At 35.4% G+C, this 13,464-nt stretch overlaps 1 protein-coding gene and 1 pseudogene across 1 annotated transcript; both read left to right on the forward strand.

The window, feature by feature from the left end:
• The first annotated feature begins 490 nt into the window (after positions 1-490).
• Positions 491-3,252, forward strand: LOC132183191 (oxalate--CoA ligase-like; annotated as a pseudogene).
• A 7,030-nt stretch (positions 3,253-10,282) lies between these two features.
• Positions 10,283-11,988, forward strand: LOC132181964 (uncharacterized). Its single transcript, XM_059595178.1, has 4 exons — positions 10,283-10,340; positions 10,432-11,153; positions 11,251-11,793; positions 11,890-11,988. The coding sequence occupies exons 1-4, from the start codon at positions 10,283-10,285 to the stop codon at positions 11,986-11,988; spliced, it is 1,422 nt and encodes a 473-aa protein (XP_059451161.1).
• Positions 11,989-13,464: the final 1,476 nt, after the last annotated feature.

Below are 13,464 nucleotides of genomic sequence, written 5' to 3' on the forward strand. Positions count from 1 at the left end.
ATTTATTTTGGAGTACAATTTGTCAATTACGGTCACTTTCCAATTTTTTTTTTTTTCTTATCCTTTATTAAAGCCTTTAATCTCTTAGAATTCAATTTTTTGCATTGATTATATTGATGTATTAGTATTATTATTACAATTTTGAATTTTTATTTTTTTTTTAAAAAAATTCTATAGTTTAGGGTAATCGGGTCGTGTCGGGTCGTGTCTACCCGTTTAGACCCGTTAATTTTAAACGGGTCGTGTCGGGTTACCCGGTTATTTTCGTGTCATAATCGTGTCAAACCCGATTACCCGTTTAGCTAAACGGGTCGTGTCTGGGTATAGGCTAATCGTGTAACGGGTACCCGCGGGTCGTAATCGGGTCGTGTATGGGTACCCATTTTGCCACCCCTATATAGATATGTAGTCACCGTTTCCGCGTGTACCTCTTCTTCTTATCTCAATCTCTAAAGCAATCCATTAGGCTTATCTCCCACTTAAAAAAAAAATGGAGTATCAAACACTCACCGGATTGTTGACAAGTGCCGCCAGAGAGTTCGCATCACGGCGAGCCCTCTCGGTCTCAGGCAAGTTGGATTTGACATACGCTCGCCTTCAAGAACTCATCGAAAGTGCCGCCACTCGGCTTGTCGCTGCTGGTGTAAGCGTCGGAGATGTCGTGGCGCTCGTTTTCCCCAACACCGTCGAGGTTTTGTTCATTCTGATGAATTCTCTCGTCTCTTTTTTTTTTCTTTTTTTTTTTCTCTGCTTTTATAATTATGTCTTTGGAGGTTGAGAAACGTCGGGAAAAAAAAAAAACGAGCATAAAATTTGGGGCTTGTTCATTGGTTGACTGAGTTTCAAAAGAAGCCTAAAATTCTGAGGTTCTTTTAGATTTTTTTATTTATATAGAAATTCGTTTTAGTCATCATTTCATTTTCCTCTAATTTGTTTCAACCGGAAATGATTTGTTTATTTATTTGGTATTTGCGATTGCAGTTTGTTATAATGTTTTTGGCGGTAATCCGAGCGAGAGCCACGGCTGCGCCGCTCAGCCCAGCCTACACATCAGAGGAGTTCGAATTCTACCTAGCTGATTCAGAGTCCAAGTTCTTATTAACCTCAAAAGAAGGAAACGACCCAGCTCAAGCCACGGCTTCAAAGCTTAAAATCTTACACGCAACAGCCGCGCTCTCCGAAGCTGACACTGAGCTCGCTCTGTCGCTAACTCAGTCTGATTCGGACCCCAACTCGCTCACCAAACTCACCAACCACCCGGCCGACGTGTCCCTCTTCCTCCACACGTCCGGCACCACGAGCTGGCCCAAGGGTGTCCCCCTGACGCAGCTCAACTTGGCCTCGTTGGTGCTAAACATTAGGTCAGTCTACAAACTCAACGAGTCCGACTCGACCGTGTTAGTCCTCCCACTCTTCCACGTCCACAGGCTCATAGCCGCATTGCTAAGCTCACTCGGAGCCGGAGTCACCGTGGTTCTCCCAGCCTCGGGCTGATTCTCAGCTTCAACGTTTTGGTCAGACATGCACAAATATAAGGCCACGTGGTATACCACAGTGCCGACAATCCATCAAATCATATTGGATCGGCACTTGGGTAACCCGGAATCTGAATACCCGAAGCTCAGGTTCATCCGGAGCTGTAGCGCGTCTCTGGCGCCAGCCATACTGAGCAGGCTGGAGGAGGCGTTCGGGGCTCCAGTAGTGGAGGCGTACGCGATGACAGAGGCAGCCCATCTGATGGCGTCGAACCTGCTACCTGAGGACGGCCCGCATACGCACGGGTCGGTGGGAATTCCGGTTGGTCAAGAAATGACGGTGTTGGATGAGAATGAGGTGACTCAAGAGGTTGAGATAAGCGGGGAGGTGTGTATAAGGGGACCAAATGTGGCCATGGGTTACAAAAATAACCCGGAGGCTAACAAGACCGCTTTTCGGTTTGGGTGGTTTCACACGGGCGATCTCGGGTACTTTGATTCAAACGGGTATTTGCATCTTGTTGGCCGGATCAAGGAGCTCATTAATCGTGGGGGTAAATTTTTCGAGATTTCTCTATAATATTACTCCAATATCATGATGATTATTATTATTATAATTGCAGGGGAGAAAATATCACCGATTGAGGTGGATGCAGTACTTTTGTCTCATCCTGAAATTGCTCAAGGAGTTGCCTTCGGGGTCCCTGATGACAAATACGGCGAAGAGGTAATAAGATTAACAAGTAGTACAGTCCCTTTTTTTTGTTTATAATTTTTTTTGTTGTTGTTTCTTTTATTTAATTTATTGATGTTGTTGTTGTGTTCATCAACCCAAAAGAGAATTTACGTGAAGCCGTTGACAGTGGCATGCACGTACATGTCACTGTTTGTTTGTTGATAATTTATATGGACCCATCACCCATGGTGTGATGGAATGTTGGAAACCTACGCCAGAAAGCAGAATTTATAACGAAAGAGATGTTATAGTGCAATAAAAAAATTATTTTTACCTCATAAAAGTTTTAGATAGCAAGAAGTTATAGGTTTCATCCACTTATTGATGGGGTCTATGACCTATTGTCACCTAAGACTTTTATGGCTCCAGGCCTGTGACTTATTGTCACTTAAAACTTTCACATACTAAGAATGATTTCTTTATTGCACTATAGCATTTATCATTTGTGATTAAAAAAAAAAAAGTTGTTTATATGTTTGTGATTCCACCGTTATAAAATATGCATAAACGACAAAAGAATAATAATAAAATAATTTAGAAATTAAGAATTAAAAAATCATCACAACCCTAAAGTACCCTCTTTGTTTGAGTGGAGGAGGATGAAGAATACAAATTTGCATTGTGGAAAAAAGTAGATGAGTCATCATCAGTGTCTTCCACGTCAAGTCAGTGGAGAAATGTTAGATTTTGAACTATTTTTAATATTGTAGGACTCTATTGCAAATGACCGTTAGTTTGAGGTGTTTTTTTTATTTTTTTCTTAATTATTATGTTAAAGCAAAGATATAATTTATTTTGATTGTCTGGTTTGGTAATTAACAGATAAATTGTGCAATCATATGAAGAGAAGGATCAGAGATTGACGAGGCAGAGGTACTGAGATTTTGCAAGAAGAGTCTTGCTGGCTTCAAAGTCCCAAAAAAGGTATTTATAACTGATTCTCTCCCAAAGACGGCTACTGGGAAGATCCAACGGTGTTTTGTAGCGAAGCACTTCCTTGCTCAAATCTCTACCGCTAAAGTCCCTAAGTTTGGAGCCTAGACAAACATTATCCATGCATCTGCGTATCTGTGTCGTGTATGTTCAAACAAAAAAAAAAAAAAACACAGAGGATTTCTCTACATTTAAAAAAAATAGATGAACAAATAAAAAATTGTATATTTCTTTTTTTATTTTAAATAAACAAGATAATAAAGGGTAGATTGTGTTGCCTTATATGATTATATACAATTTATCCCATTCATACGGGAAAAAAGATGTGATGTGTCGCACCCGTACATGGCGTTCCGTGAGACCCTCCCAATTTTGGAATGTCAGTAACCAAAGATTTGGGCTTTCTCTCGAGTCTATGTGGCCAGACAGGTTCCAGTGGGATGACCTTTAGTTGATAAGATCCCATGGGCCTTCAATGAGGCCCAAGTGGGTCCTCGGAATATTGGGCCCTCCACACAAAAAGACATACAATTAGGATTTGGAACTTTTACACCTCATTGTAGCATTTCTGAATAACAAAACTCCCTAGCTAGTCTCCAACTCGGTCTATAAGAGCACACAAGAGTACTCTTCAAGCACAAACACATGCATGAAGGGGTAGAATTAGGATTTGTGGCGTTGGGAGGTTGATATTTTTTTTTGGTTGGAGAGATTGACAGACTTATATAACTACAAAAGCACATAAATACATATAATCTCTTTATATGTGTTTCTGTGTGTTTATATAAAAATAAAAGTATAAAAGTCTTACATTTAATCTTACGACATAACAAACACGCAATAGTATAAACAACTAACTAAACACGATCTATAGGGTTCAAGAAAAAATATACTTTTGAGTGTAGACCATTTTTCCTAACAATTCTCTATGCCTCAAATAATAATAATGTCAAATATTGGTAACTGATTGTTGGTTAAAAGCCACTTAAAGAATCCAACTATTTAGCTTTTCCTTTCACATATTCAATTAAAGTCCCAAACCAAATTGAGTTTTTAGTTAGAAGCGAACTAGAATTTGGAATGAAATTAAATAAATTGGGTATTTTAGGTTTTTTAATGTTGAAAGAGGAGGCAAAACTTAAAAAAAAATAATAATAATAATTAAAAGAGGAATCAAATATTATTTTGGGGAGGTAAAACTAAAAATAAAAAAGAACTAAAATGGGACAAAAATATTATTTTGAGGGGACAAATCTATAAAATTTGTATACTTAAAAGCAAATTTGTAAACATTTTGGAGGACATTCGTCCCTCCACCTTAGGCTTAGGTCCACCCCCTGCCTGCATGCAATTGCAATTTATTCATCCCATCAAGGCATGTAACTTAATTCCAATTAGTTAAGATCTAACAACACATACTTGGTTTTTTGTCCTTTTTAAGGAAGGAGAGATTTGGTAGGAATTGAGATGTAAACTCAGAAGTGAAACAGTTAGATGCATGGTTGTAAAATTGGGTTCAACGTTTCAACCAAAAAAAAAAAAAGAAAAAGAAAAAAAGTGATGTTTGGGATAGTGATGTTTTTGGAAAACGCCACTAAAATGGTAACACTATTCATGCATCACCTTTTGTGCGTGAATAGCGAATCGTGACTAATATGTTACTATTCAAACGTCTCAAATTTTGAAAATATTAACGCTTAAAGTTAGCGTTTACGGCTACCACCTACACCCAAAAACTTCAAAATTTCTCCCTCTTTCATCCACACGCATAAAACTATATATATATATAAAAGTTGGGTTGCCACTGGTTTGTTGCCAAATCGACAGCTACCCCTGGGGTAGAGGGTGGCCCGCGAGCCACCCTAGATGTCCCTAGGGGTGGCCTTTCAAGACACCCTTGGGCAGATCAAGGGTGGCTGTCGGCACCACTAACTTTTTTTTAAAAAAAATTAATTTGAATTTGTTTTTTTTTTAAAAGAAAAATAATTTGATTTTTGGTTTTATATATATATATATTAAGAGTAGCGACATTTGAACAATGCAAAGTGTTACCTTTCAAAAAGGTAATGCCCATGTTCACACGTTGCCTTCTAAAAGGCGACAAGTGAATAGTGCCAACATCACCTTTTAGAAGGTGATGTGCACTATTCACATGCTGCCTTCCAAAAAGTGACATTTGAGCTTAAATGTTGCCTTGTGAAAGGTGATGTTGGCACTATTCACATGTCGCTTTTCAAAAAGTGACATTTGGGCTTAAATATTGCTCGACATTTTCACTGTTCAAACGTCTCCAATTTTGAATCCAGTCACTATATTTAAGGTCATTTTGAAAATATTGCTATGCAAACGTCACTACATCACTTTTGTTGGGGGAGGGGGCAGGGGCAGAGGTGGTAAAAACGTCACATTCCATGTGTCACTATTTTGGCTTCTTCTTTTTTTTCTAGTGTTCATGAATTAAGTTTGAACAAAAATAATTGACTTTGAGCAGATTTTTTTTTTTTTTTTTTTTTTTTTTGTAGATGATGCCAATTTATTAGATTAGTTCATGATGACAATTTGTGCTAGTTAATTTATATAGTATGAGATCCCGCTCAAGATCTTCTATTTTAGAGATTGGATAGTTCTGTTAACAAAATATATATTCAAAGGTGGCACAAAAGTTTATATGCTCTCTTTTTTTATAGTGATGGGAGTTCATAATATTATTTCTTCATAAGAATAAATAACTAAATTAAATCATGAGTACATGCAATGCAGTTTAATATAAATTACCCGAATGCGAAGATGTAGATGACAATTAAGATTACTTGTTTATGTTAATTAGATGACAATTTTTCATTTCTTTTTGTCAAGAGGGAGATGACAAGTTGAATCTTTATTTTATTCTTAACTATTTTATATTCAAAAACAAAGTTATCTCCACTTGGGGGCTTTATTAATTGATTAAGCTAATGCTTTATTAATTAGGTAGTTCCAATTTGTATGCAATCTTTCTCAACCTAGCAATAATTTTAAAAGGGCAAACATCTAGGTAGGAGATAACTACAGATTTTGAGGGATTTGGTTTAGATTTGTTAAACAACTACAGCGCATCTTTTGTATTTTTTTAACCGTATAAATTTAATTCTAATTTTTTTTATGAGAAAAAAAGGGATAGAGTTTTCCTCCAAACTAGGTTGAAGGAACTTCCTTCAACCCAGTCTATAAAAATGACACGTGTCCAATTTTTTTAATAACATGTGAGATGCACATGGATTTTTAATATTATTTATTCCAACTTTGTTTTTGCTATTAAAAAAATATATGCATCTCATATGTTCAAATGACCAAAGTTTTTCTCCAAATTAGGTTGGAGAAATTTTCTTCAACCTAGTTTATAAAAGTGACACGTGTCTTTTTCCTTATATATGTAAACACAATGATCTAGTGGACTTATCTTGAAACTAATTTCAAGTATTACCTAGTGGAACTTTAAATATCATTGTCTCGATGATTGCCTGAGTCAGTAGAGGGATATTTTTAATTTGTAGACTTTTTCCTCATGTCCATCCACTTGACATCCTTCTTTTTTTTTATTTTTTTTTTATATAATATAGATATCTTCTTTTAATTCACTATTAAGAAAAGTTGTTTTCGTCCCCAAGAAGTAGCTCAATTGGCTGGGACTACGCTTAATCACATCCAACTGATGTAATTCCAAATCAGTTGGTACAAATTCAACAACATAGTTTTGACCAGTGGGATCTTTTTCTTCCTTGGGACTCTTTGGACAGTTAACAAATTGCAGTTTTTTGCCCAAAAATTTTGATCCTTCTACCCTAGAACTTTCCCCTTCGTCCAAAAGATCCCGAAATCGTACATTTTGGTTGGGAATGATTCACCAACACCATCAAAACCCAAAGGAGGAGTGGTTTCTCTCTTGTTGGGGAGAAAATTTACTGAATAAGGTCTCTTTAATGGATAGGAAAAAAAATTTCTCCGGTATTTTTCTTCCAATATATAGCGTCTTTTTAATATTTCAGCGTTAATGGCTTGCAAGATTTTCTATAGAACGATACTTGATTCCTCTGAAATTTTTTGTTTTGTTTCCTTTCATGACCTAATGTTGGAGTAATGCTACAAGTCTCTCTTGTGTCACTCCAAGGATGATGCGGCTCTTAAAATGACCATTGGACTTGTGAAAGATCATTGACCGGCGGTCCGGCACCGACGTAACTCTGGAAATAAAAAACTCTCAAATTTCTCTGGTATTGTCAGAATTGATATTTTGAGGTGAATTGGGTTAACATATATCTGACATTTTCACAGGTATGACAATTTCCAAGATTAGAGTTCCACTGATCAAGTCAAAAATTATGGTTACAATAACTAGACACGTACTCACTACAAATTTAAAGGATTACGTTGAAAAGTTTGACTCGTTTAATTAAATGTTTTGGGTTAAAGTTGACCTATATAATATTATATTCATGTTGACACGACTTGAACCTAACATACGACATAGTGGTAAACAAATTTTAACATGCATGACTCATAAATCCGACACAAACTCAATACAAAATTAATTAGAAGATTAAGGTTGAAGAGTTTGTCCCGTTTAATTGAAGTGTTCGAGTTAAATTATTTAACCTATATAATTTTAAATATGTCTCAATATAACTCAAACTCGAAACACAAACATATATTATCACTCCTATAAGCAATTATTAGGTCGATTGAAAGTCTTGCCATTCCTCGTGTTTTATTAAACGGATATGCAAGTTACAAGAGTTGTTGACTGGAGCACTCTCTAATTTTTTTTTTTTTTTTTTTTTTTTTGAGCTCTACTACATAATTGAAAACATTGAGAATAAAACCGAGTATTCCTTCCAACTTTTTTCCTCTAGCTGCGGCCGGCTCAATGGTAGTGCGGTCCTCGGCTAAACCCTAAGGCCTCCTACTTTATAAATACTTAAAAAAAAATAATAATAATAAAGCTCTTTATATATACTAAAATTGTCAATAGAAAAAAACAAGAATATGAAAGGTCTAACGAGAGCATAGAAAAACAAAACAAAAAAAAAAAGGTGATATGGCATATTTAAAAGATTCCAACTAAGGTGCCCGCTTTTTAACCCCTAGAAAAGGGCTTTGTCAATTTTTAAGTTTGGTAAGCACTTAAATATCCAGGCAATATACAAATGCTACCATTGATTGTGGGAGTCTCCAATAAGAGGAAATATTAATTTTCTGGTAAAAAAACAGAATGCTTTTCAATTTCCTTTTGATAGGTTTCGAAATTACTCATTTTGGTGTGAATGATTAATAGAAGTGTGATTTCTCGTTAATCTCGTTAATTAATGTTGACTGGTGTTATTAATATTGCTAATCTATGATCTCTTGCTAGTTGCTAGTTCTACAAATTAGAATGAGAATTGGTTGCCCTCATCGATGATTCAGCCATTGTGACCATTATCAACCCAACCTTCAAGGGCGAGCTGCGAGCCTTTCCTAGATGGCAAATGATGCATGTTCGCAGGGAATTAGGGAATCGAACTGGACATGCATTATCTAGAATTGCTACGTTGGGTCTGATAGATAAAAAATGGTTGATCAGCCCCCTGCCCCTGCATGTATCAACGAGATTTTGTTGATGGAGCAAATTGCTCCATCCATTTGAGTTGTTTAATGAGAAAGCATGATTTTATCAAAATAAAACAAATTGATCCGATATTATGCTACACAATTGTCCAAGGTTCAAAATAAAATGGGATATATATATATATATATTTGTTGTTCTTAATAGTAAAAATATTTCATGAAATCAAATAAAAAAAATTAATGATTGATTGAGTTTTTGGTAAATTAACCTTTCTATTTTGAATAAGATCTAAATAAAAAAAATTAAAAAATTAAAAAAAAAAAAAAAGTAAACTTATAAAGAGGGAAGTTTGTAAAATTGAAGAATATTTTGGAAACTTTTATTCTTCTTAGCATTTAATTGTTTTTCCCAACAATAGAACCATTATTAAGAATGTAGTTAATATTATTTGAATTTTCCTATCTACTGCTATCAATTTATTAAGCCTTATTAAAGCTGGAGATTTAATTCTCTTTTCTTTTTAATTACTTAATTACCATAATTAGGAGCCTTAAATAAAAAAATATTGACTATATATAATTAGGCATTTAAATATTATTTTTGTGAAAAAAAATCGTTATGAATATTCATTAATTGAATAGGTTATTAAATTAGGGACGTTAGGCTGCTAGTTACCTAATGGTGTCCTAAACCCTAAATAGTTTATTGCGTTATTTCTTTCCTTTTTCACCCAAATATATATATATATATATATTGTTGTTCTTAATAGTAAAATATTTCATGAAATCAAATTAAAATAATTAATGATCGATTGAGTTTTTGGTAAATTAACCTTTCTATTTTGAATAAGATCTAAATAGAGAAAAAAAAAAAAAAGAAAAAAAAAATGGAAACTTCTAAAGAGAGAAGTTTGTAAAATTGAAGAATATTTTGGAAACTTTTATTCTTCTTAGCATTTAATTGTTTTTTCCAACAATAGAACGTTTATTAAGAATGTAGTTAATATTATTTGAATTTTCCTATCTACTGCTATCAATTTATTAAGCCTTATTAAAGCTGGAGATTTAATTCTCTTTTCTTTTTAATTACTTAATTACCATAATTAGGAGCCTTAAATAAAAAAATATTTATTATATATAATTAGGCATTTAACCCATGGGGTTGCACGATGGGCTATCCATGAAAACGAAACTAGGACTTGGCATATGGAGTATCCAGCTTGTATTCACACGATTATTTTAGGGGAGACACCCTCCCCCGACAATGATTAAGCAATAAAACTCTTTCCATTTCTCCCCAAAAAAAAAAAAAAAAAAAAAAGGCATTTAAATATTATTTTTGTGAAAAAAATCGTTATGAATATTCATTAATTGAATAGATTATTAAATTGGGGGTGTTAGGCTGCTAGTTACCTAATGGTGTCCTAAACCCTAAATAGTTTATTGCATTATTTCTTTCTTTTTTCACCCAAATATTTATCAGAATATTAGCAAGCTTAAGGAAGAATCATAATAACCTAATTTGCCCAAATGGCTTCCCTCCATCTCAAATGAAATGGAGAGGATCTATCTCCCATCTTTCTGGGTTCAACAGCTTTTCACCATTGACAATGGTTTCTTCAATTTCTTCAAAATGGAGCAAAATTCAAAAAAATCACAACTATTCATCTCATGGAACCCTATACAAGTCGGTATCTATTTCAGGGCTGCTCATCTTTTTGTTCTGCATCTTCTTCTTAAACCCTCCCAGCAATTACCAACCTTTCAGTCGTCTCTTATCAACCTGCTCATGTCCCACCCCTACTACTACTCCCAACTCTCCGACCAACATCAGCCACATTGTTTTTGGAATTGTCGGTGCACTAAATACATGGAACTCCAGAAAACCATACGTTGAATCATGGTGGCGACCAAACATAACCCGGGGATATCTTTTCCTCGACAAACCTCCGGGGCCGGAATTCCAACCATGGCCTTCAAATCTTCCTCCTCTTCGTGTCAGCGAAGATGTCAGGAAGATCCCAACATTACCGAAAACTGTGAAGCCAATTCCGGCTCGAATTGTGCGAGCAATAATTGAAGCATTTAGGGAGGGAGATAAAAACGTGAGGTGGTATGTGATGGGAGATGACGATACAATCTTTTTTCTTGATAATTTAATTGGGGTTCTTGCAAAATACAACCATTCAAAGTACTACTATATTGGGTCGAATTCTGAGTCTGTTATATCCAACATTGTTTTCTCGTTTGATATGGCTTTTGGTGGGGCTGGATATGCTCTGAGTTACCCTGCTGTGGAGGCATTGGCAGCCAAGCTAGACTCTTGTATTGAGAGAGATCCGCAGAAGCATTTCAGTGATTATATTTTGCACTCATGTTTGGCTGATTTAGGAATTTCTTTAACTCTCGAGAAAGGATTTCACCAGGTAATTAATTGGCTGGTGTTTGGCTCATGATTTGATATAATTAGTAGATATATTTTCTGATCCCTACATATGATTTACTATGTTGTATTTCTTGCAGATTGATATGCGCAATGACACAACAGGTTTTCTATCAGCTCAGCCCCATACCCCTTTCCTCTCCTTCCACCACATTGACGCCATTGACCCAATCTTCCCTTCCATGAACCGTTCGGAAGCCATAAACCACCTCATGAAGGCGGCGAAAGCCGACCAATCCCGTCTTCTTCAACAAACCATATGCTACCACAGGCCAACCAACTGGTCTTTCTCTGTCTCTTGGGGCTACTCTGCTTATATCTATGAAAACATAATCCCTCGGAGCATTTTATGCAGACCCCTTCAGACATTTACAAAATGGAGGAGAGAGGTAAAGCTACACTTCTACATGTTCTACACCCGACCACTCTCCAGCGATCCCTGTCAAGCTCCCCATGTGTTTTTCTTTGATTCTATAGAGCTTACACAAGGTGATGAACAAGTTATTACTACATATATTAGAAAATCGCCTCGGGGTTTACCAAATTGTTCATCCACTGGTAATCATTCAGCGGATGCAATCACCAAAATTCAGGTGCTTTCACCAGCAACAACACGCCTGGAGGTGAGTGCATGCTCTCATTTCATTACACACTCTTCAAGGGTTTTTTAAGGTTGTTTTGTTTATTGACAACTGCAGTTTGTTTGTTTTGTTGAACAGGCTGGAGGAAGAGATTGTTGTGACATTGAATATGCAGATAGAACCAGTGTTACACAAGTCAAATACAGGCCTTGCTTGAAAAATGAAGTGATTGCTTAGTTACTCTAATATCAAATCTTGTTCTTGAATTCAGTATTAATGTTCCACTTAATTCTCCAAATGAATATTTTTTATTGTTCCACCAAATGAATTTTTTTTATTGTTCCACTTAATTCTCCAAATGAATTTCTTTTGTTCTCCCGACTCTAGAATACACTATCAGAAATACTTTTATATAGTAATACAAATCATTTTTTGTTTTTTTTTTGGATGTCCACACGAGAGGGGAGGGAGATTCATATTAGTGACTTTCGCTTCATGAAGTATAGTCTCCAGTTAGAAATAATACAAATCCAAATCTTAGATTTCATTTGTTTCGACTTAAAATATTTTTAAGGGAAGTTATTTTTTAGGAAAATGTTTTCAACGGAATACAATTTCCGACATTTGAATAAAAAAATAGTCAAATATTGATGAAAAGTTCTCTATTCGAGCCTTATTTAAATTTGAATTCTTCTCTCTTTTGTTTTTTGTCTCTTTTTTTTTCAAAATTTTGTTATTTGCGAGCCTTATTAAAGCCTTACAAAGTTCAATCCAAAATTCAAGCTAGCGTTCAGAATCCTTGATTAAAGCTCAAATCATAGTAAATAAGTAATATAAAAAGGGCCCCAATTTAATAAGCCCTCAATTAATGAATTCTAATCAAATGAGAAAAAATAATAAATAAATTACTGAAGATGGAAAGTTTCCGAAGAATTTTATTTAAGGGTTAAATACTAAAAACCTCCCTAGGGTTTGTACACTTTTTTTTTCCCCCTCCTAGGCTTTGATTTGTATCACACAAGATATCTATAGTTTTGATAAAGATCAAATTGATCCTTCCATCCATTAACTGTTAGTTGACTTAGCGGAAGTCTACATCACTAACACGTGGACCAATTAAAATTTGACACTTGGCATAAGTGGCCACGTCATCACACCTAATTAATTTTTTTTTATTTAAAAAATATTCTTTCAAAAAATAAAAATTGGCAATGTGGGGGTGGCTCTTTGGCCATGGGCCACCCCCATTTGGCCGGATGGGGGTGGCCAAGCCACCAAGAGGGTGGCCTAAACCACACCCAATGGGTACCTCTTTGGGCACCTCGGCCACCCCCTTTAGCCATGGGGGTGGCCTACATCTGGCCGGATGGGGGTGGCCAAGCCAAGCCACCCCTAGTACCCACTGAAGGTAGGGGTGTCAATGTGGGCGGTTAAAAAGCGTCCGCTAACTGCTTAACCATATTAACCACTAACCGCTATAACCGCCTAGCGGTTATTAGGTGTACTAACCGTAACCGCTAACCGCCTTTTTATATAATATATTTTTATAATTATAATTATAAAAATATTTATACATATAACATAATCACGTAATCATTAAATCACAATTTTTTTAAAAAATAATTAAATCACAATTTGAGTAATAATATATTATCACTATAATTTATATGATTATATCACATGATCAATTGATCATTAAATCATTTGATTATA

The sequence above is a fragment of the Corylus avellana genome, chromosome ca5 (assembly GCF_901000735.1).
Source record: "Corylus avellana chromosome ca5, CavTom2PMs-1.0".
Taxonomy (NCBI): Eukaryota; Viridiplantae; Streptophyta; class Magnoliopsida; order Fagales; family Betulaceae; genus Corylus; species Corylus avellana.

Bases quoted from the DNA above. Each gene is read 5' to 3' on its own strand.
- LOC132181964 (XM_059595178.1), top strand. From the start codon at position 10,283: ATGGAGAGGATCTATCTCCCATCTTTCTGGGTTCAACAGCTTTTCACC. The intron at 10,341-10,431 runs GTTTCTTCAATT...TATCTATTTCAG, and splicing joins GCTTTTCACCATTGACAATG to GGCTGCTCATCTTTTTGTTC. The intron at 11,794-11,889 runs GTGAGTGCATGC...TTTGTTGAACAG, and splicing joins CAGCAACAACACGCCTGGAG to GCTGGAGGAAGAGATTGTTG.